This window comes from Acartia tonsa, chromosome 3 (genome assembly GCF_053477335.1).
Source record: "Acartia tonsa isolate MP-2025a chromosome 3, ASM5347733v1, whole genome shotgun sequence".
Lineage (NCBI taxonomy): Eukaryota > Metazoa > Arthropoda > Copepoda > Calanoida > Acartiidae > Acartia > Acartia tonsa.
In genome coordinates, this window is record NC_137262.1 from 43,639,918 (window position 1) to 43,665,889 (window position 25,972).

The 25,972-nt window shown below is 29.8% G+C and overlaps 1 protein-coding gene across 1 annotated transcript in view; it reads left to right on the forward strand.

Annotated features, from left to right (window-relative positions):
- Positions 1–1,658: 1,658 nt before the first annotated feature.
- Positions 1,659–25,972, forward strand: part of LOC145314284 (tyrosine-protein kinase transmembrane receptor Ror2-like) — a 78,648-nt gene continuing 54,334 nt past the window's right edge. Inside the window, exons 1-7 of the mRNA XM_080154140.1 lie at positions 1,659–1,798; positions 2,026–2,203; positions 3,409–3,465; positions 9,158–9,211; positions 15,185–15,363; positions 23,506–23,597; positions 25,288–25,375. Coding sequence (XP_080010266.1) covers positions 1,712–1,798; positions 2,026–2,203; positions 3,409–3,465; positions 9,158–9,211; positions 15,185–15,363; positions 23,506–23,597; positions 25,288–25,375 — 735 coding nt within the window. The 5' untranslated portion in view covers positions 1,659–1,711. The remainder of the gene's footprint in view (positions 1,799–2,025; positions 2,204–3,408; positions 3,466–9,157; positions 9,212–15,184; positions 15,364–23,505; positions 23,598–25,287; positions 25,376–25,972) is intronic.

Below are 25,972 nucleotides of genomic sequence, written 5' to 3' on the forward strand. Positions count from 1 at the left end.
TTTTATATAGCTGTTTTATTTTGAATTCTTTGTAATCGAATATTCTTGTTATCGTGAGCAAAGCATCATGTTAAGTGTTGTTTATTTGACAGGGTTAAGGGAGAAAAAATAATAAAATGTATTTTTCTAACATTTCGGTAGCAAGGCTACTCTCTCCTTCAATTTAAAGTAGTTTTATGTCTGAAGCTAAAAATCTCGGAATTTGCTGGTCCTAATGGGTTGTACTTTTCAGTGAAGATTTATGAATTCTTTTTAGGCTACTTTCCCAAATAAACTAAATATTACTTTCAAATACTCAATCTAGGAAAAAGATTTGATTGTGACTGAAAATGAACAAGAAAAAGACTTTCCTTTTTGTTGAACACAGTAATAGTGTCTGACTGATTATGACGTAACAAAAAAAATTAGCCAATGAGAGGCCACTATAAATTTTACCATTGGTCAATAACGGCCTCTCATTGGCTATTTTTTTTTGTTACGTCATAATCAGTCAGACACTATTACTGTGTTCCTTTTTGTTTTGTTTTGTGTTTTTCCCTGAAAAAATACTCGATTTAACAAAATTATTCATTCCTTTTATAGATCGGCATTATCTATCCCTTAGTCTCAAATTTTCTAAGGTGTGTTTCTAATGTACATAAATAAATGGATAGATACCCTGCACCAAGGGATCTACAGGGATAAGACTATGGCCGATAAATTTATGTATTTTCCCAATGATGATACACATAATTATCTCTTCTGTAGATAACAATTAGTTGTTTAAAAGTTTGGACACTTAACTTCAATTAAAGTCCCCAAAATTTTTAAGCCAACGAATAATATTTAAAACTTTGGGGACTTGTGAAATAAACAGCCCATCCGCTCTCTCTGCCCTGCACCGCCTTCTTCAACCATTTACATTTTATGTTAATCAGATTTTTTTTCTTCTCATGCCTACATGTTTATTAGACTATCGATTTCAAATTTGGTATAAATTCAAAATGCGTAGCAACTCTATAATGATAACCTACAATATGTAACTTTTTTTCCTAATTGAACCCCAAAATGAATAGGAAAAGAAAACATAAAGCATATGAAAGATATGGATATTGTATAACTATCAATATCTATGCATTAAAACTTTAACTATTGAAAAATAAAAAAAAAAAGACTGAGGAAGGAAGAATGGGGTAAATATTTTAAACTTTGAAAGAAAGAACTTTCAAAGCCACAAAAAGTATATTTATAAAAATTCAAGTATAAAAGGGATGACTGTGATTAAATTTATCAAAACACACTAATTTTCTATTTTTCAAGTATTTCAAAACAACGATTGCTTGCGAATTCTACACTTCTAAAGTAATAATCTGCAAAGCATCTTATAACACCTTACATTGCGCATTCATTTTATTTAATTAAAATGCTGAGTATTATATTTCCAATTATTTTTCAAATATCTTAACATTCATTATAAAAATGCAAAAATAAAATAAAGTTAAGTTCAACATCAAATGGTAGAAAAAAACACTGGATAGGTTATACAGAAAGAGTTAAAATATTGGTTGAAAAGTTTGGATCTTGCTCGTTTTACAATTCATTGTCCCTTCTCTCCACGAAAAAGATAGACTTTTTTCTATTTTTATTCTAATTCTAATATGTTTATAAATTTCAGAAAGATAATGTAAGTTTTAAAAATCCGCCAAACCTAAAAAACATCTAGTGATTAAAAATGTATCCAATGGCAGCTGATAGATTATTATTTGTTTTGCTGATTCTAGTCCAACACGTCACATATCATAGCTCTGTTACAATACAGGTAAAGTAAAGTTATTCAGCTACTTTCATTATTGGCATTAATAAGTCTTTCAACTATAGGTATTTTTCGTGTATTTAAAATTCAAAAGTATATGCCTGTTGAAGCTGCTAAATTGCCTCTTAAAAAAAAACTTAAGGTCGCAGTATCCCGATTGACGACAAATTCCCTCCTAATGTTTAGTTTTTTTAATTTTATTTGCTGCTTCGCCATATTAGATCTACGTTTAGGTTGAACCCGAGAATGAAACATCCGCCAGAACTGAACCCAAGACTCCGTATGAGAGTACAACATCATACACAACCGCCACAACACATCAACATTATTCTGATGACGTTTCAACAGATGTTGGCGGTGATTTAGAGACTGATGGTATGGTTACTCAATCTGATGATGTTTTTACTTTAGGTACACAAAAATCATTTTATAGATGAGATGATTAAAATCAACCTAGGACTTGGTATTTCCATGCATTATGGTAGATTAAAATGACTCACATTTGTTATGTTTACTTTGGATATTGTTACTAAATCCTAGTTGTTTGGTTATACTTGGAGTGACCATAAAATTACACCCCTCTTTTTGTCTCTAATACACGACCTTACACCCCTCTCGATTTTGGTTTGATGGGGGTGTCAAATTTTTCTCGTGCGCTTTGCACATCTCTCTGGCAAAGCCCGTTGTACGCGACTGAATCGAAATATTAAAGTTTTTACAGTACAGGCTATAATCCTTTTAAATTGCCAAATATAGTTCTGCAGCTGAACACATTTTACCCTCTTAATCTAAAAAGAAACATTGTTGATGTAGATTAGAATTCTTGTATGGTCTTGTAGAGAAATGCCATGTTCATTTAAAAGTTCTCATTATCACAGTTAAAACTTACATACAAAAGTTGTGCAATTTGCATTTGTTGCATTGGAATGCCAACAATTAAATCAACCAATCAGCATCAAGAGTCATAAAAATTTATATTTTCAAGAAATGTTATTTATTTGAGCTGCCCAACTATTATATTTGCAAAATTGTTAATAACTACCACTTTCCTACTATTTTCTTTTTGTGAGAGGATATTTGTATAATGTTAATTAAGATATTTGGCAGGTGGATTTTTATGTACAGGAATAAATGGCTTACTAATAGATTTATGATATTTTGTATGGCTACAAAACTTGAGGCCACTAAATAGAAATAAAGAGAATAGTCTAATGACACCTCGGGACCTATATGAGGCTTTTCTAAAATATTTCTATGGATAGTCAAATCTTAATCAACAAGTAATAAAACATTGTTACTTTGAAAATAGGATTTAAAAATGCTTAGAAAATAATTATATAAAAATTAGACCTATTTACTTTGTATCTTTGTGTTCTTGTTTTGGTTTAATCTGCCAAATTATTATCAACCTTATTATAATGGCCACTTATTCTGTTTATCACTTTCTTTTCATAATTAAATAAACAGAAGGGGTTTTCCACACAATTCAGGTAGTAATCGTTCTAGGCATGTTTTAGGCTATAGTTCTATCCATCCCTCATATCATTCTTATGTTTGTTTCTTATCAATGAATGTTTGAATTTTTAACTTGCAAATAATATTGTGATTGTTCTTAGTTGATGCTGATGGTGAGGTGACCAGAGACAAATCCATTGATTCTGGAAGAAGAAAAGGTGAGAATACCTTAGTTTTGCAGCGCAGCTACTTTATAATTAGAGCTTGTGAAGTGCTGAAAAATCCCTTCACTGCACTGAAATCTAATAATTTTTATTAATTGTATCGTATTATTGTCAAGGACGAGGGGATACTGAAAAAAATACTTGTTTTACCTTCCCTTCTCTAATTCTGTTTTCAAAGATTTAACGAATTACCATTTTAGTTTTAAAAAGCTTTTTTCTTCTTGTGTTGTCAGCCATATATTTTTAAGATTCTTCAATTGGTGAACTTTATTTAGGCGGTTTCCCTCAAAATGCCTCTTAGAATCACGCCAACCCCCCCATTTTTTCAAAATTAAACTTAACATATAGGGGGTGGGTGGGTTACTTTTTCGTTTATTTGATTGCGACTAGGAAAAATTACCCGCTCCATTTTCTCGTGCTCGATAGGTTCTTTGAGGGAAAGAACCTTAATTCATCTGACATTTGTATGATACCTACAACTAAACAACATCGTACATATATATATAAAAAAACTATGTACTACTTTGTATCTATAAATAATTATCTTATAGCTTCTTCACATCTTAATAGATGACGTAGGTTATTTTTGCTAGAATAGGAATACATATTCAGAAATTTAAATCCAATGGGATCATTTACTGCTTGTGCACATTGCATGTGCCTTTAGAATTTGAGTAATACTTGTAAAGCAACCTTTATATTTTCATTGCAAATTACAAAGATTGATTAAATAAAATTAATATAAATAAAATGGATTAAATCTTTAACTTTTGAAATAATTCTCCTCAATTTAATTTATATATTTGCATAAAAAATATTCAGTTGGTATATCTTTACCATTAATGTATTCTATATAAAATGTTATTTTGGTGAAAAAAACACGCAATTTTCTACACTTATATACCAAAAAAGGAAACTATTTAGTTGCCTTTTTAATAGCTTTTGACAGGGGGGTGTATGACGTTTCAATCAACATCCAAAAAATCAACGCAATAGAACAAAGTCGAATTCTTAAAAGACAACAAAGACAGTTGTGTCCATAAGTAGTGCTGCAATAGCAATTCATCAACAGTAGAGTACAGTCTGTTTTTATACAATAAGAAAAGGTTTATTACTACTATAACTTCTATGTATGACTTCTTTGTTAGGTGACTCAGAAAATTTAAATTAATATAGTTCTTCAATTAAACAACTGCATTAAACAAGGCCAATATACCCAACTTATTTAACATACTTCTGGCGTATTGACGGACACATTCTTATTGTAGAGAATCTGCACTACCAAATAATCATCGAAGACATTTTTAAGTCCGCCAGTTTAAGGACCATTGGCAGGCAAGAATTTGCCCCGGTTAAATGTGTTAACATTTTTATACAAAAGTATTATTTTAAGAATTAGACTTATAGGTGCTATGTTGGGTAGATGTGCAAACACGAAACATTTTTTTCCACCACGTAAGACTCGGATACAAAATTACACACTGCCAAAAATAGGATTCCTTTAATATCTTGAATTTAACATAAATGACCTTTAAAGATACAAGCATTTGAGTAATAGCGATTCCTCCCTTTGATTGGTTGGTTCTTTTTTTGGGGGGTTAAACCCTAGTGACTTTTCTATCTTAAGCAGAAGAAGCAATACAAATCAGTAAGCCCATTTTAAAAGAAAGTCTATACATGAAATAATATTTATTTTACTTTTTTTTTATGAAAAAATATCTAATTATCCAGCAAAACACATTAGTATCTTTCTGAAGAGTATGAAACTTTAAGTTAAAGATAAATAAAATTAAAGTAAAATGTTGTTGTTATTATATTAAATACTAGCGGCTACGCCCCTAGAGGCCTCTAGGGGGACTTGAGGAGAGAGTCGAATTTAATAATTTTTAATTTTAGTTAAAATAATTCAAATTTTTCATTTTTTTGGGGGGGGGGGGATTTTTCATTTTTTTGGGGGGTTGGGGGTGTCCCACCCCCCCAAGAAAATAGTTATAAACCATCCCGGGACCTATGAGAAGCTACCCTGTTAAGGAGAACCCGATCGGTTCAGCGGTTAGCGAGATCCTTCGGTACAAACATACAAACACACACACAGACAAACACACAAACATCCTGTAACTTTATTATAAGAATTTATTATTAACCATATTTTTTCTTTAAAAATGTCAATGTGTAACACCTCTTATTGTCAAATGGCATGTTTGTAATTTTTGTGTCTACACCCAAATCTAAAAACAAAATAAAACATAAATTTTGACAGGAACAAATAGTATTCTCTTTAAAAAATAACAGGGATTACAACATCCATGAAGGCGAAGCTCAAGAAATAAGACATACATTAACAAATATAAGTAACAACATATTTAATACTAGCGGCTTCGCCTTTAGCCTCTAGGGGCTTTGCCCCAAGAGGTGATAAAAAAAAATTAAGGTGAAATTCGTAAAAGGACTAAGGAAATCTTCTGCAAAAAAAAAGATCCCAGGAAATCTTCTGCAAAAAAAAAAAAAAAAATGGGGGGGATTTTTTGTTTTTTGGGGGGGTTGGGGGTGTCCCACCCCCCAAGAAAATAGCCTAAAACTACCACAGGACCAGTAGGTATATACCCTGAAGAGTAAAATCCAATCGGTTCAGTGGTTACCGAGATCTTAAGCTTCAGACGGACGGACGGACGGACGGACGGACGGACGGACGGACAGACATCATTTTACTTTGTATTATAGATTTAACATTTAGTTAAAATTCTAACATGTATAATCTAAAGATAAGAGCTATCCATTTTTGACAGACGGACCTACCAGAAATGTAGAAAAGCTTTATAATTATTTTCATAATAAAGAAATATCCATAGGCTCATAACTGGAACCTAGTAATAGTGTCTAACTTTTTATCTTTGTGACGTAACAAAAATCCATCTCTTTTTTAGGGGTTTCCTTTCCCACCTCCCTTCTCATCCTTCGATTTTTGTTACGTCACAAAGATAAAAAGTTAGACACTATTACTAGGTTCCATAACTGAAATGTTTAATGAGGATGGCAACGTCCATGTAAAAGAAGAAAAGTTATTTAAATATTGAATGTAACAAATTTTATTTTAATGTGCTTATGCTAGATGATTTTTAAATACCGTTTATCTAAATAGTTTCTAACTATGCTTTTTACATCTAAATAAAAAAAATGATCATTGTGAATTGTCTTACGCGCAGACACACACTACATTTTTAAAAAGCATCGCTTTCAATCATATTCACTTATATAAACTAATTAAGAATTGTACTTTTATCTTATAAGCCTCTTTTCATGTGGGTTAATAATTTTATGTAACTTCAATAATATCATATTTTGCAATAATTATCACAAAAAAAAAACAATTAAAGAAAAATTAGTGTAAAAAGAAAAGGGGTAAATGTTTTTATTTGGGGATATTAAAATAAAAAATAAAATCCATGATTTTTAAGTATAGCTGAGAACCGACTTTGATCCAGTGGTCATTAATCGGTTTGGAAGCCATACTGGAAAGGTTCCTTATATGAGATCCTTACAGTTTTAACGAGCAGGATTCAGAAACAACTAAAAATTATTAATGTTTATCGTAGTTCATTAATAAAACGGCAACTCTGACCTCATTGGTTAATGACTTAAAACATCGATAAATTATAAAACCATTTTAAACAATATTTACCTTGTTAACCAGAAATTGTTTTTTTTTTGTGTATACTCCTCTGACCATCCTATTATATAAAATAGTAAGTTTTTTTGTCTGTTGCGAAGGATCTCGCTAACCGCTGAACCAATAAAATTTTCCTTTACAGGGAAGCTTCTTATTGGTCCCGGGATGGTTTTAGGCTATTTAATTCTTATATCTGAGTTTGGTTTTTAAGCTATTTTCCTACATTCCTTACTCCTTCAAATACATAGCTTCTGTATGCGCTGCTGCTAGTAATTAATAAGGACGTACAAGATTTTTAGTGTATACCTTTTTATGTCATAAGTTAAAACTCCTGTTAGTAAGGTTTTCAGAAAACCTTTATAAATGTCTTAGGGTGGTTTTAGGATATTTACCTGGCCTTCCCCTTCCTCCCCTAGATGCTAGAGGCGCATCCGCTAGTTATATATAAGAGAGTTAAGAGTTTTTTTGTGACCAAAAGTTATAAGACCAACCCTTGCCAAATCATGTGGATGCTCCTAGTTTATTTCCTGATGGAAAGTGGAAAAGGCACAGGCGGGTAATTAAAATTTAAATTTTACTGACACGAAAAGTTTTCTTATTTGGAAACTTTTTATTAAATCTTGATCTATTGGTTCCACTTAGTAGCGTTCATTTGGGTGAATTTGTACACCAATTTATAATCCATTTTCTTACAACTATAAAAATGTTCTAAAGCTCGTTAAAAATGCAGTTATTAGCTCAGCTTTCTAGAATGTAATGATCCTTGTTATTACTCTGTATAAAAATGCAACCTGATATTATATGATACATTTTTTATACATCAAACAAATAATTTTCTCTTCCATTAGCACATTTTCGAAAATGCACAGAAAGATTATTTATATAAGGCTAAATAAAAAGAATTACTCATAAAAAGAGAAAAGTATAAAGATGTTGGTTTTTTTGTTGAAATTGTTTTAGTAGATAGAGATATCAATTTCTGTGTTTCTATCTTTTTAGGTGCCTGTGATAGGTTATTAAACTCTTGCGGATACATCACTAGGTGCCCAGGGGTGCTTTAAAAATAATGGATAGGGGAGGTTCTAAATAAAAAATTGTCCGTTGGAACACACAAACAGACATTCTGTTACTTTTAAATAAATATAAGGATTTAAAATTAATTTTAGTGAAATAAATCTATAATCTAAACTCTACATCTTTATACTAAGACTATCAAATGATACCTACTGCTGCTGAATTCTCTGAAAAAATGCTCACTATTGCAAGCGCTAACTGTCTAACAAAAGCTGTACTAGACAAAATAATAAGCATTAATGATAGATTCATACACTAAGCCTAGGACCTATACGCCCCATATCAACGCCATATATATGGTTCTAAAAGAATGTGCTTTTGTGACGTGTATGCATAACCAGCAAACCATAATCCATGTTCTAACCAGCCAAAACTTTATGGTTAGCGATTTATTGGTTTAACTTTTTGTACTTAAAAATTTAAGTTTATTTATAACCTAACCTTTTACAAAGAAAATAATTGAAATCTAGAGAATCTTGATATTTAAAATTTTTTCTTCTTCTAACCTTTCAGTCTAAAAAAGGAGAAATAAGTTAATGATAATGCCAGAACATAAAACATATGTACGCCCAAAGTTTTGAAATATACGTAGTCTACATTATGAAAATATCTAGGTAAATACAATTTAAATAATTGATTATTTATAATTTTCATAAAACAAGAAATTAAGTTGATCTATTGTAAGAGATATGCTACTTGATTAATTTGTATTCTGTATATTAAATTTACTTAAATTATGGATATTGCAAAAAAGTGTAGTACAAAATAGTGCAACCATTTTCACATCATCAAGTTTCTATAAAGTATGCATCCACATTCTTAAGTGTTTATGTGCAGATTCTTCGGTTTTTGGCAGTTATCTATCTATCTATCTATCTATCTATCTATCTATCTATCTATTTATCTATCTATCTATCTATCTATCTATCTATCTATCTATTTCAGTGATCAGTGCTCCATTCATCAAAGTGCCCCCAACCGACCTGACCATGTCTTTAGGTAAGCTTCATTTGTTATAGTTATACTGGGTTAGCACATTCAATAATTAAAATAAAAAATATGTATTTTTTTACCTTAAAAATATTAGTGAAGGGAATTATTTTGTACCCATGGTAGCATATCTACTATAATAAAGCCTCATGAAGAATAAAAGTTTTTTAAGTATTCACAAATTGTACTAATAATCTCTATTTAATACCTTTACTTTAACAAATTCGTTTGATTAAAATCATATTCATTCAAGTTTAATTGCAACATATTTTCATGTCAAACCTTTTTAGTTTTTAAATTATGTAATTTATTAACTCTTGACTACTTGATTTTAATTAGATCCCATTACACATTTTTTTTTGCACATTTCTTTTACATCAACCCTTCATTTTTACCTTTTCACTTATTAAATCGTTATCATTATGAGTATAGCTAAAAGTCTATATCTTCTTGTTATATAATTAATTGCATATAGTAAGTTGCATCTTATTTTATCTTTACGTGTTATGACTGTTTGTGGTTTTGTTAAATCTTCAGCATCCGTGTATTTCAATTAGCATAGCAGAAATGCACCTTAACTAGCCATACACAGAAGAGTATAATGGCCTGAAGGGTATTACCCGATTTCCTCTCCCCCTGCTCAGAAAATAGGGGTTTTTACCTCCCAAAGTTTTGCAACTTATTAAAATATTATTTAGCTTCTTCCATATAATATAATATTGAAAAGAAAAATAAATATTTCGGGCCCCTTCATTTAAATATCTAACTACACCCTTGTATGAACCCCTTATGCCTACTAGTCTGTATGTCTAGGACAATTTGCAACGTCTATTTTAGGACAGACAGACACCCATACATGATTATACCAAAGTTTTTCAATTTAAAGTCATTGAATATTAAAGAAGATTTTTTTGAAATTTTGAATAATATTTAAAAGTAGAGCTTTTCTAAATTTAGGGTCGGTTTGTCTGCTCCTCGTCTTATTATTCCTTGTTGTAAAATTATTCCTTTAATAGTTAGGTATATTCTGAAAAGCACACCAACTCTATAAATATTACCAGAATTTATTAATGAATGTCTATTTTAAACATGTTAAGCTTTACTTTAGTTGATGTTTTCATACTTTATTTCTTGTAGTACTTTTATTAAATATCTTTGAGAACTTATGCAAGCAAGCCAAGCTGTCTAGTTATATCTAAATATATTTTATCCTTGCATACAAGTATGGAGGTACTCCATGGTGTCCCAAAAATATGTAGATTAATTCAAAAACCTATATTATGCAGGGTCAGATACAGCTAAAAAGTAGCGGTTGCTGATTGTTAAATTTTGAAAAAATATTGAGATGTAGACAGACTTACATAAGTTAATGATAGAGTAGATTCAATATTTAATTCAAAATACAAACAGTTTTTCAAGTAATTATTTATATTGGATTAAATGCAGTTTTTGGGTAAATAAGATTAAATATGTATACTTTATTTAGAAATGGTTAAATATATTAATAATTCAGACTACTGATTATTTAAGCTGGAAAGTTCTGAAGTAGCAGGATGTCTGTCTGTATATCAGGACACCAAAGCAATAGGATGGCTGTCTGTTTAATTAATACAATGTATTAATTAACTATGCACTTTGAAGGGGTAGAATATCTGCCTGTGCAAACTAGCTAAAGTAATAGGATGTCTGTAAATAGCTGAATTGGTCTTAATAAGACTCGACCCCAAACCAGATAATGTTCTGTGTTAGGACTCTCAATTGCAACTGTCTTTAATACATTTTCTCTTTACTCTTCTTGAGAGCAATTGAAGAGTAATTAAGAGTAGCAACTAAAACATGTCTGCAAACTTAAATATATGACATATTGCATCTCTATTCTGCAGTCACACAAGTTGATTTGGTAGCAACTGGTATTTTAGTTGCGATCGGCTACATTTTTGGTGCCTTGAGCTGAACATTTTCGTTGTCGTGGATGGTATTAATTAACTGCAGCTGTCAATTTGGGACCTTCCAAATTGTTTATCTAAATAATAGATAAAATATTTACTTAAGCAAAACACAATGACTATTTTTCTTTACCAGTGAAAAATAATTTTTAGGACACCTCATTCATAGAGAAACTTTGTAAGTTTGAAACAGATTGCACATACATCAGAGACACATTGATATATTAATGGAAGATAAATTAATCTTCACCCAAATATCAAAAAGTTTTGTTGTTTTTCATTAAGAGGGCAGATTTGTAATAATTGAAAAATTTCTTGCATTGGCTTTTCCCTGTTAAATCTGTCTCTTAAAATTAACATATTTATCAAACATTCACACTAAAAACTACATATTAGTCTGAGGAAAATTCATGGATATTTACATCAAAGTAAACATTTTACAGGTTAAATAATAATCACTTCTCAGTTGGACGTTATACAGTTAGGGAGTTGAATCCATTTTTATAGAAGCAGAAATATAATCTATTATTATGGTTTGGACCCTCTAAAACTGTAATCTACCCTTTCACTTTCCCCTCTCTTGGTGAAGATATCTTCAACGCCGATACGATTTTTGAAATATAAGATTCCACTTTTGTCTCTCTTGTTGAAGATATCTTCACCAAGAGAGGGAAAAGTGGAATCTTACATTTCAAAAATCGTATCGGCGTTGAAGATATCTTCACCAAGAGAGGGGAAAGTGGAATCTTACATTTCAAAAATCGTATCGGCGTTGAAGATATCTTCACCAAGAGAGGGGAAAGTAGAATCTTACATTTCAAAAATCGTATCGGCGTTGTATATACAGGGTGCGCCACATAAAACCGGACTTTTTTAAAACGGTCATAGCGTCAAAACTACTTGACCAATCAGGACGTTTGACCCCACTATTTAAAGCTTAGGTAATGACCTTTTAGCACAAAAAAATCTTTGGACGAAGATGGGCTCGTACTCCGAGCTGGCCGCGCTTATGTTCAACAAGGCAGATTCGAAATGCGCTGGTGATATAATCTGGATTCTCAACTAGGGCCTACTAAATCGGACCTCAGCCCATCTGTAGATGAGGTAGAGATAAGCAACTTGCTGGGGATACTGTTAGATACAAAAGTAAGACACTTGAAAAGACTAGAGCTCTCTATCTAAAATAGCTTGGCTGTAGTACTCCGGCAAAGTGAAACGTGGCAGATTTAGAGATGTCAAAAACGTCAAAAAATCGTGTAAAATCGTGAAAATTTCTCGGTTCTCGACGTTAAAGACCCATATGGAACTTAAAAACTCATTTTAGACTATGGATTGCGCTGACAACCCTAGCTAAATCTTCATGCCATTTCCTAAAAGGTATAGAACGTCGTTCTAGCTCAACTGTGGTCTAAATAAAGGCCTTCGTGTCAAAGGGTAGCTTGAAAGTTGGGTGAATTTGGATCCTGCGGTTACTCACAATCCTAAGGTAATGTGGCCTCCCAGCAGCCCGATCTTAATTCAATGGTCTTTTGGGCCTGGAGCTACTTTGAAGCATGCACCAATAGACGTTCTCATACCACAAAGACCTCCCTCATTGCCACTATCAAGGAGAACTTTGCCAGCTTGGACAGGTACATTTTGACCTGGGACTGCCGGCGGTTGAGGAGGCGGGTAGAGGCGGTGATTGATGCTGGCGGCGATTTTATTCAATGATCTAATAGTCATGTACCTAGTTTGCTTCCCAGTTTTTAAAATTCAATAAAATCTTTAAAATTGACGATTTTATATCAATTTGTTTACAATTTAGAAAAAGTCCGGTTTTATGTGGCGCACCCTGTATCTTCACCAAGAGAGGGGAAAGTGGAAAGGTAGATTACAGTTTTAGAGGGTCCAAACCATAATCATAGATTATATTTCTGCTTTTATAAAAATGGATTCAACTCCCTAACTGTTATATTGTTCCAATGTAAAGTATTCAAGTGGAATCCCTCATCGCATAAATAGGCGGAATTAAATTGTAATCCTTGTAAGTGTTCTCTGTCGGTAATGGTACAGAATGGTAGTGCTTGATTGCCCACTTACAAATGTTCATATTGTCGACTTTGTGGCATTGAACAAAAAGTCATGTTTGACCGATTATTAAATTTTAAAACTTTTTTTGTATTTAATCCTTGAAGGAAAATGGTCAGATGTAAAATTTTGACTTAAAAGGATTCTGAAAGTGGGTAATTTATAATTTTTTATTTATTTACAGTGTAAATGTTTTAATATAAAGGAGAATAAATGTTTGCGTGTCTGTGATTTTAAATATGGATGACAACATCCATAAAGCAAAGTTCTGAAATTAACTTTATGACAAATTAACAGTTACCTTTTTGTCTTAGGAATCATAGTTCCAAAAATCAAATGAATAGGATGAATATATTATAATACAAAAATGTTTTCAACAAAGCATGTTTTGAATAAATCGTAAAAAATGTTTTAAAAATTATCATTTTTAAAATGGATGTACGGACTTTCTGGTAACGATCACAGAGTTGCTACAGGAATCATCATGCAAAGTTTGGAATCGATAGAACAATTCTAACATGCTTAAATTAACGATAATAGCTAACCGTTACATACGGACAGACCTTATTTATAGAAAAGCTTTGCTTTTAAAAAAAGTGCCAAAAAAAGTAAAATAAGTTTTTTGGGATAATAATAGGTTTACAGATAATATATTGCTGATACACTTTTTGATGTAATTATAAAACTATCTCAGATATTTCCCATCAAAAATTTACTGAGGAAAGTAACTATAGACATAGGAAAGGTAACTAAAAAAACCCAGTAATATTAGACAAGATGACTTTTACAGAAAGTAAAAATATTATTTTGATGTTTATTTCTGGTTGAGCAAGTTAAGGTTAGGTCAAGGAAGGTATACCCCCCTCTGGTGCTTGAGTTATTTATTTTTAAAACATTTGTCAATTAGAAATTAAGAAATGTTAGTAGATGAATATTATATCTTCAGATTTCTGATCTCTGTCCCGAGAAAAATTTTGTTAATTCAATTACTTTTTTCTCTTCCTTGATAATCTAACTTATATCCATTAGCTTGAATCAAAATGAAAGTAGAAACTTGCCTTTACGTTATTACATACATTTTTCCATTCTAGGGCATTAGATTGAAAATTTGCTTGCTGACATGACATTTAGGGCAATTTTACCTAATATTTACACTTGTTATTACCTATTATTATGTACCTAGATTAACGCTATTCTTATAATTACATAAGTCTGTCGGGGGATTGTTTGATTTAAAGAATATACCCAAAGCAAGAGAACAATGACAGATTTTTCAATAGACTCAGAATGTACACAAGTTTAAAAAGTACAAGGGCCCATATTATAATTAATATTTGGATTTAACTTTCGATAACCTAAAGTATCTAACTTTTAATTTTGTCTAATAAACTTAACCTACTTCTGATACATTGATATATCTACATTCTTTACGTAAAAAGTTTTTATAATTTATTTTACAATTTTCTCTATATTTAGAAAAATAATTCAAGAAAGTATTTTTTACAAAAATTGAGAGGCAAATAATCTAATTTCATTTATTGTTTTCAACAACTTTAAACAAGAAAAAGCGAAGAAATTATATATTTTACTTTGTCTGTCCGTCCATAACGCTATTGGGGTAATGCAATTTTTTTTTGCTGCTACTAAAGATGGCAAATTTTCTTTGAAAAGGTTTCCTATATTAATAAGGCTTCAGTATTTAATTACTTGGTTCAGTTATGCTATAAAATATATTTGAAAAATATAAAATACGTGGGAAAAGTTTCTTGATATTTATATTAAATTTATTCTTTATTCAAACAGCCTTGTGCGCATTCCCATCCATATTTTTTCTCTGCTACTCTACCTGTGGATGTTGTCATCATGGTTTACATATATATATTTTCTTAATTCCCCAAATATTCAAAAACCTAAATAGTTAGGTTAATGCCAGATTAAAATTTAATCAACACATATGTTGTTTCAGGCGGTACGGGAACCCTAACCTGTGTGGTGGAGGGATCTCCCCCGCCCCAAATTGTGTGGATGTCCCAGTCCCAGGGACGACTGCGCGAGAAGGGGCGCAACTACGAGATAGTTGGCAACCAGACTCGGCTGGTGTTCACCAATGTAGAGAAGGATAATGAGGACAGATACAGATGTAGGGTAAGTGTTAATTGTTTAGCAGTGACGCTACTCTTTTTCATATAGTGAATTATGTTTGTTCTGAAATTGTTCGTATATTAAAATTTAAAGTGAACAAAACACACAATAAAAAATTATATTTTCAAAAGTATAAATTTAATTTTTTAAAAGGGAGGGGGGGGGGGGTATTAATGTTTAACAGGCACTCTGTGTGAAACCAAAAATTAGAAACCCAAATTGACACTTAGCATGGCTGCAGAATTGCAAAAGCGTGAATTAAATATAAGTTTTATTGAATAGACAGAAAATTTAATTTGAAGATTTTTTAAAATCTCGGAAACCCTTTTTTTTAATCTTTCTGAACTTTAAAAAGAAACAAATGGTTGATATAATTTCCGAAATTTTAAGGATCTCATTCCGTAAGAATTCATTTTTTCAAGATTCAACCTGAATTTTTGAAAAGATACATCGTCATAGATATTTAGAAAGGCCAATATCCATTATCTATTGAAAAGGCATGTTTAGATATTTTAGTATTCATAGTTGAACCCAGTAAAACTACACTTCCGCATTTAGTATTTTTTTAATATTGTCAAATTTTGGCTTATAAATAGAGTTAGTACTAACTTCCAAAAATTATTTCATATACCAAGTGTTTTATATTCTCAAAAGGACATAATAACAAATACACTTTTGAAGGTGTTTTTTTTGATGGTAAGGGTTAAGCATAGAGGAACTAAATGCGTTTCTGGTGCTTTAAAAATAAAATCCATGTACGGAAGTTAAAGCACACCAATTAATTACTCCTATTATTCACATTTCCTCACATCATTAAAAGCAACCTCCAATTTTTTGAAATTCTTCCTTTTGAGTTTTTTAAAAAACACTTTGCTGATCAATTTTTGGGGAAGCTATGGCATAACCTTGAAGCCATAAGTTTCAGCTTTTCAATTCAACAACAAAATTTATGATACTCATAACATCAACAAGAAAGATTTCTTACAGTAGTTGCAAAGCCTGAATAGTCTATAAAAAGGAAAGCCTCTTTGCCTCGTGGGCTTAATTATAACTTTATATATATTTTTTGGAGATAATTGATTCCAGGAACATTTTATTGTGAACTGCACTAGATCCAAATCTTTATATAAAAATCCTAATAAACACTGTTAAGATTATTAGAGTGGCTCAACTCCAATCTGAAAAGCAGACACAATTATTCATATTGAAATAGGTTATGAGCTATATACTTTTATGACAAATATTCAATAGGAGTCATCTTTTTAAATAGAGACCAACTTTTTAAAGTACAATTATTTCTTTTTATCTTTAGATTGAATCATATAAAAATATGTAGGTATCTTTAAATGTAATCATGCGTATGGGTATGGTTAGAATAGGTCTAAGTTATAGTACCTTTTTGTGATTACAAAAATTTATAATGAACAAGCTTTTGTGCCGTCTTGTATAGCATAAGTAAAACCACCCAGGTTCATTTGCAGAGCTTTATCATAAAACAACATCATTTTCATTTAGTGCAAAGACCACGTCGATTACAGTTCCTAAGAAACATATCTTTTTTGTTATTAAACTATTGTTGTAAGCCAAACTGAATTGTTTAGCAATGTGGCAAAAAGTGGTTTGATCATTACTACTCGGTAAAAACAATGTTTAACACGCTAAGACATAAAAACACATTGTTGGGTTAATATGTATTGAGAGCTTATATCCTACCTCTTCCTGTGATTTAATTGAAAAAAAGGCATAACTTAACTTACATGCATAAATGGATTGGTTATTGGACACTACAGTGTTCATATTAATTTTATTGAATTATATGTTCTTGACTCTTTCTTAAAACATTGTGACTTTAGTCTTAACTACAAAAAGAAGATCTTATTGGACATATTCAGCTGCTTTAGAATACAGGATATTTGAAAGAATTGATGGAATGGGAATGGATATAGAATAAGTGGATATATATTATGAGAGATATCTCGCATACCCAGATAAAATGTTTGTCCCAGTTGGCTAATATAATGAAAATTCCCATCCCCCGATATGACTTTACCCCATTCCCTCCAATGACCGTGGAGAAACGTATTGACTAATATCTGAAGAATATATTAGCAACCTTAATTGACGACAAAAATTCCATTGTCACATTTTCCACGTATTCCGTATTCTATAGCAATTGGAATCTGCTTTTTGCCCAACTTCACAAATAAGGGATGTTATCCCCATTTCTTGATAAAGTAAACATGATATCTTTCTTTTGTTCTCTTAGAGTATGTGTTAAGGTTTTTGTTTACTGCAGTTAGAAAATAAAATACCATGAAAACTGTTTTTTATATTCTAAATATAGTTGATCTATATGCATATTAATTTAAAGTCCATTATTTACACCGCAATATTATTTTTAATTATATACATTTCAATAAATAATAAACTGTTATAAAGAAAAGGCAAAAGTTATCAATGTCAAACTGTTTCGCAGTTTCACATTGAGATAATTTTATTTTTAGAATAACAAGCCTTACCTTTGGATTACGTTGATGTTCTACATGTAATGATTATAGCTTCCATAAAGGGTATAATATGATAGTGCTTTTATTCTCAAGAAAACAACATGGGGCCCATTAACTTTATGGCATCTGAAGAAAAACTACTTTACCTTTAACGTATGCTATGTAAAATTAATCTACTTTTTTTCTATCAATATTTATCAGCAACCCTTAGAGCCATACTTTAAACATTTAGATTTAGAGAAAAATATATTCTAATGAGTTTTTAAATATTTTAATTGTAAACTAATACATAAATTTCAGTATAATTAAGGCATAGACTTAAAACAATCATTTGACCTGCAGAAAAGTTAGTGATAACATCAACATTTAAATATAAAAAAGAATATTAAAAAAACCAAAATATTTATTTTTTAATTTCCTAAATAGGAATTATATTTCCTATCGATTTAATAATTTGTTTGTATAATTTGTTAAATATATACATATATTCCAATTATCATCAATAAGTAACTTCTAACTTGCTATCAATAGTATGATAATCATGATTTATTGATATATCTAAAAAGAATAAGAATATTATATGTGAAGAAAATTATGTAAGGAAAAAATAAATATATTCTTTACAACATTGTTTTCCTCTCATCTTCCTTTCTACAATAAATATTGTTTATGGACGTTTATTAGTTGGGGTTGCGAAACTAAATTGTATATGTGAAAATATAAGATACGATTTAAATTTTCTGATGTTCTGAGTTATTTCTAAAATATAAAGTGGTAAAATTTCTGTTTTAAACATTAAAGAACTCGGCAAGTTCGAGTATAATTTTTTCAAAGAAACTTAATAAATTTGTCTGTTGGTTTTATTGCTACATGACAGCACCCAAATTCCTTTCCGGCTCAGCATCATAAAAAAGGCTGCTTGAAATTTTTAATTCAGCTGTGTATTTTGAAAAATCAGTATTTGCGACAAAATTATTGACTTTCAGTCACAATCATTCACTATGGATTTTCCAAAAAAAAAATCAGTTTGATAGCAGCTACGAATTTTGACAAATATGGCTTCATTATCCCAACTGGTTTACATTTGTTATTACAATTATAGCTATGTGATATAATAGAACACTTGAAATAAATACTGGTTTTAACTAAACTTCTTTATAATGGGTACTGCGGTCCCAACTGATTAATGTGTAAAATGACAATTATGGATCTATTAGAATTATAATCTCCTGTTTTTTTTCTGTAAGAGTTATACTTCTTTTAAGTTGGTATAGTGGTCCCAACTGATAAACGTTTATGAATACAATTATGGATCTATTATAGATACAAACACCTTGTTCTCTAGAAGGAGAATGTACTTAAAAGTTGGAATTTATAATGTATATCCAGTTGTAGGTATGCATCATATTATAAAAGAATGATCTAGTAATTCTTTTCCTTAATGTACTTATTAAAATAAATAAATAACAATAAAGAATATGTCAAGGGTTTTGATTTCAAAGTTTTCTTAAAGTGATTTGAATTGTTAGTCGCCATTTTGGTTTTGTTAAGATTTTGATACTCCAAGGACTGCCAAGCTTTTTTGTTTGGGTAATAGGTATTTATTTAGATATATTACTCCTTAACTTTTTTCAGGGATGTATTTGTTTTTTAAGCCCAGTGTTTTTACTTCATATCTTTTCTCTCTTCTTAATGGGCCAAATCCTTATATAACTTTTCAAACGATTAACAATTAGAATTAATTTAAGTTACTCTTCGGCATCTATTACAAATAAACCTAAAATTTTCAAATCCTATAGTAAGTTGTCCTTGATATTATATTTTTTCTCATATTTATGTATGCATAATGCTGAGATATACCTTACATAATGGTTTACAGAAGTACACTATTTAAGAAATAAAGTAATATTATCCTTTTTTTTTTGATAGGATAGCTATTCTATTTACTTTTAAGGTAGTGTGTATATACAGAAATTTAATGCATATACAATGTACATAGAAGGGCAAAGGATCCTTTTTATGTGTAGTTATTTTTTCAAAATTGAAATATCAAAAATTTTAAGTTAATTTTTCTCATAGATTTTTATAGATTAACTCTTTGGTACAAATAGACGCTTTTGGCGCCTTTTCATAAAGCACTAAGAAATCCTTATTTTTGTAATAAATAGAAACATAGGGGGGAGGGGTAGTTTTTCGTTTGTTTCTTCATTACTTAAGGTTTCGTTAGGTTTGGTAATATTGGGTACTTTGTTTTAAAATACCCTTTTTGTGTGGACCAAGGGCCTTTTTAAGAAGCTCTTAGAAGTCTGTTTTAGGTTTTTATCTTATTTAAATACCTAAATTATAATTCCAAAATTATGTAAATTTTGTAGAAAGATATAAAAGTAACATGAAATTTAACAAGGATAGAAATATTTATGTAAGTGGTGTAATCTGTTATTTCTAATTTCTAATATTACCGTACCTGTAGAATCTTATTCGAAGGAGTAGTGGTACTAAAGTAAAAATTAAAGTGACAAGGGGGGGGGGGGGTTAGTTTTTTATTTATTTATTTATTTAAGTCAGGTTAGGTTATGTTATGTTGTGTTCTTCGTAGCCGCAGAGTTAGGGATTCCCGCTGGGGTTATGGATATGAAAAAATTTCCCCCAATCTTTTATTTTTAATCAGTTTTAAAAATAATGGGAGGGGTTTTAGTGCTCTGCAGGCAATTTGAAGGAATTGTAACCCTTTTGCCTACTTATATTTTCATGTAAAGAAAATTAGGGTAGGTATGGTAAATCATATAAATATAGCTTTAGAGTAGCTCCATTCAAAGCTAATATACCCTTAACAAAGACATTAGCATATTCAGTTAAAAAGACCATACATACTTATACGGTGTTACATCAATTCTGCAAAAAGGTCTTGGTTTTTTGTTAACAATGTCAAAGCCACCAGATTTGCTGAATTATAATATAGGACAGACTAATAGCCCTTAACCGTCTGCTTTACTTACACTAAAAAAATTATTAGCTATTGTGTCTTTAATTTGCAGATATGATACTTTGGTGGAAACAATCGAACCCCTTCATACTTTTCCCTTCTTTTCATCTGCACAGTTGTCTGTTATTTGAAGACGACTATGTCCACTAGAAAAAGATATTAGATTATTCATTATTTTGGCTGTTTGTATTATGGAAGTTTTATATGAATCAAAAGACAAAATTAAAACTTTTTTTAGTTTTTTTGAGCTTTTATATTTGTGGATTTTAAAGATTTTGAATCATGACTTAAAATTTGACTTTTTGTTCGTTAACTTATTTCAAATGTTTAAACAGGACTGAGTTTCTGAATTAGTAGGTACATATTATTTATAAGACCACATTGTAATAATAAAGATTTTGTAAGTTTCTAGTCCTTAGTGTTTGTTAAAAAGGATTTTTTCAGCTATTGTGTAACTAAAGCACAAAATTTACCTATTTAAATATTTTAAATATACCCGCATGTAGAAATTTTTGCTTAAAAAATCCATTTACCCCTTAATAAAAGCTAATTTTGGCACTTCAATAAAATTATTTGAGTCAGTAACATGAAACAATAGTCTTGTTATTTATTTCAAATTTTAATACTAAAATATGAATTTATTAACCAAGGAAAATTGAGTTACCCCTAGCTTAAAATCAAAGCTTTCTTAAAATAGAGCTTACCTTAGATTAGATTAGATGCAGAATACAGTAAATTTTGCTTCAACAATAATAAATAATAAAACATATTTTTAAACTTTGCCAACTTGTGGATTTTGTCCTTCTTGTTTTAACCTATAGGAAATAATTTGTGATAGCTCTAAAAAATCAATATTATTATCAAATTAAAATATATCAGTAAAATGTTTTTTTGATTGCAGATTTAAACATGTGTTTCAAATAAATACAAAATTCATGATGTTTAATGAAAATGATAATTTATTTTTCATTTTTTTATTGAAAAAGATTATTTTAATAGGATTAATAAAAACTTTGAATTTAAGTAAATAATACTTCCAATACTTCCAAAGAGTTAAATATAGATAAAAAAAATTGAAGAAAAGTTAAAAAGCTCTGACATCTAAACTTTGTTTCAACAAGAACAATTTTGTCCATGGGAAGCCTCGTAGAAATAAACTAACAAACTTGTTGTTGTTGTTTAAATTATTTATTTGTCTTATGAAAAAAAACACACAATGAAATAATCAAAAAAAAACAATTTTGATTAAAAGGAACATATCATGTATTTTAATAAATAAAAAATATGCTAAGATGGAACAATCCTCATATAAAAGTAAAGTCTATCTGTCTGTATATCAGTGTGTCAGTATGTACCGCAAGATCTCGCTAACTGCTGAACCGATATGATTCTCCTTCATAGTGAAGTTTCTCTTATTACCTACGATAAGTTGGCACTAGAATAAAAATTATCCCAAAATATTTTTTCTTTTAAAATTAAAGTTAGAATTGGAGGGTCGACCCTACCCATCTTCTTGCTTTAAGTGCCCCTAGAGGCATCTAGGTGCTTACACTAGTCACAAAAAAATTGAAACAAAAAATCTTTATTTGACTCTAGTAAACGTTAAGTTGTTGAGACTCTATTATATTACAAACTAGAGTTGGCTCGATATAATTATCTTCCTATTGGCTAGTTTTCTATATGCATATCTATTTCTCAATAAATCTATTTTCCTCACCCGGCATTACTATCTAAAAGAAAAAAAATATTTAATAATTTAAATGATTTTTAAAAGATTTTTTTAAATTATATTTTTTTCTTTACATTACCATCACCAAAGGGTTAATGATGATGATTACAATTTTAGTTTAATATTTGAACACACAAAATGTCGCCACAATCGAATTCTTTTAAAACATAGTTTTCTTAAATTTATCATATTATAAATTTAAATTTTCTTTTTTATGATTAGAAATTAAATACATCAATATAAGGTAAATAGCAACATGAAATGAAAAAAATGAATTTATTATTATTATTATTTATTATTTATTATGAAAGTAAAATAATGGGTCTTATCGTTCTGGGCAATGAGAGTTTATTATGGATTATTGGAGCACTATGAGTTTTAATCATATATTCCTTGGAAAACTTGAGCTCGTTTATAGACATTTATTTCCTATATAGATCTGACATGGATATTGAAGCAATTAAGCAGGCCGTTTTGTACATGTTAAAAATTGGAAGATTTCATTAAATAAAAGTAATCGCAAATATACTTAGTAAATGAAGGGTTTTTCTGTTTACAAATTGCTACTTTACACGTTGTTAGTTTGTTAATGAAAATTTTTAACTATTTTCTTTAAAACTCTGGGAAAAATACATTAGTCATAAAATATATATTGTTTGTTTTGGATATTTTCTTTTAAAAAGCCTGATATACGGGGATTCTACAATAAATTAATCTTTTAATAACCTTATATGAATTGCGAAATTCTGTGTTTGGTAGTGGTAAAGTATGGTTGTAGACAAATTTGATCATCTCATTCTTACCTTATAATGGGTATATGACAGGCACCAATTAAAGTAAAGATACAAGTAGAAAAAATAACTCTCAATGAACCAAATCTAAATCTTATAAGAAATTCATTAAAGTTGATTTTTTGATTGTTTCAGGCCAAGAATGAACATGGAAGTGCCAATTCAGATTTTGTGAAAGTTCGTGTTGAGGTTGGCGTAGAGATTGTTGAGTTCCCTGAAAATATCAGGTTAGTCTTTCATAAATTTAGATGAAGGTTGAAGGAATAGTACAAAGGGCAATTAATTAACTTTTACATTTAAAGATTAAATGCTTTGAATACCAGATTTAAAAATTTTATCGGGTAAATCTTTTCAACCTTCTTTTCAATAGTTTGACACTTTGTACAGGCATTACAATCTTCTCAAATCTTTTACACCAATCACATAACATTTTTTTAAATGAGGGAAACAACCTTTTCATTTCCCATATTCTTAAGATATTTTAATTTATAATTTCAAACAATATTGACATGATTAAATCTAAATAAATGCTTGAATATGTGTCCCTATATCTGATTATATTTCTGCATATCTGCTCCATTATCTCTTTATGCCAATAATTTTGCTATCAAAGGCTGTAAATTACATATTATACGCACTAAGATAAAATCTACACAGATATTTTTGGTAGCAACGCTCCTCTATGGGCCTTACATGTTCGTGATGCGTTTGCTGGGATTTCGGAATTCTTAAAAATGAAATAAAAGTTGTAACCTATTTTTGTTTGTGCATCGAACTCGTATTTGTTAGGGCACCGCAAATATAGGCCCCGCATGGTTTTGGCCCCCGCAGGGGTTGGGCAAATGACTAAAACTACCTACCTTATTTTAAATTTAATTAAATAAGGGGGGGGGGATTAATCAGTGCTGAACATGCTACCTGATAAGTTTAAATATGTAAAACTTTATTTCCTTCTTCATTGCAATGCCACCTTTGTAAGTTATTGTCCTTGTTCTTTCTATCTGAATCTTGATGGCTCTATATACTATTACTAGGTGATGCATTTCCATCTGAAATCTAAAAAAAGAGATAGATACATAATTTGTGCCTTGTAGTATATTTTACAAAAATAAAGTTAGGGTTTTTATGGATGATCGTTTTTCAAAAGTTTAAAAGCTGTTAATTACATTTAATAATTTCCATTTTTCATTCTTCAGGGCCAATAAAACTGGAATTAATCTAATAATATTTAATTTTACTATGACATTTGTTAAAAGTAAATTTAATAGTTTATCAGCCAAGGCGTTTCTACTACTTTTAACATTATTACTATGCGCATAGCATATAATAATAATAAAGCAAAGGCATATTTCTTAACGTCTCTAATATGATCCAGTGTGATAAAAGTCATGCATTAATGGCTAGCAGAATAATCAAAGAATAACTTGCTCAATCTGTTCCAAGATAAAGAAGATATCAAATGAAAATATCATAAATTTAAAATATTTTAAAGTTAAAATGCAAATAAGATAAAATTTATAAAAGTAAGATGTTTTATATTTATATTCTGATGTTACGTTTGCATAAAATTCTATCAATTATTCTCATATAAATGTATTTTAATATGTAATATCAAAATGTAACTTTTGATATTTTTTACATGTTCTTTCGGGAGTCAACTCCTGTGTTGATATCGGGTTATTAGTTATTTGTTTTTTGTGATATTTTTGTTTGAATTGTTTGGGTTTTAGAAAGACAATACAAAATAATTTAATCTGGTAAATAAATAGGAAGAGAGAGAACGAAGGTAGCTCTTTTACTACCCATGACAGATTTTAAGTAAAAAAAATAAAAGATAAAGTAGTTTTGAGACAAAAATTAATACGGTACATTTGACCTTGATTATATATTTTGTTATTAGAATTATTTTTATTACAGGGTGACCGCTGGAAGTGAGCTGGAGCTGCAGTGTGCAGCTACGGGGGATCCTGCTCCCCTCATCACATGGTTTAAAGATGGTAGACAGGTAGATTATTTTTATATGGGTCGACTGCCGTAATTTAGCCGCAATAAGTCTTTTAGCGGCTTATTGACGATTGCTGATTTAACAGTTGATGACAAAAAATACATATAACACTAACATAATAACAAGATAATAATATTTTACGAATTATTTGTTCTTTAACAAGCATTGATTACACAAAATATTTAGAAAAGTAGGCCTTAATTAATTTTTTTACCCGTTTCATATAAAACAGAAAAAAATAAAAGATAATTTGATATTTAAAAGACAATCTATTCCTTAATAATTTGCAATTGCCTTTTAGTGAAGCTATTTATAGTGCCTTAAAAAGTGAATAATTAAAAAAAAAATTTGGCCGAAAAATCCCGAATCACGTCATATAAGAATAATCGACTATTCTAATATGACGTCAATTTTAAAGGAGCAATTTAATTTATTTAAGTATTTATTTAAGTATTTAATTTTTAATTTAATTATTTAATTATTATTTAATTATTTAAGTAAGTAAGTTTATAATTAGATTATTTAATTATTTATTTATTTTAATTTTTATTAATTAAACAAGATAAGTGTCCAAGTAATGTCTTCTTGTAAAACCAA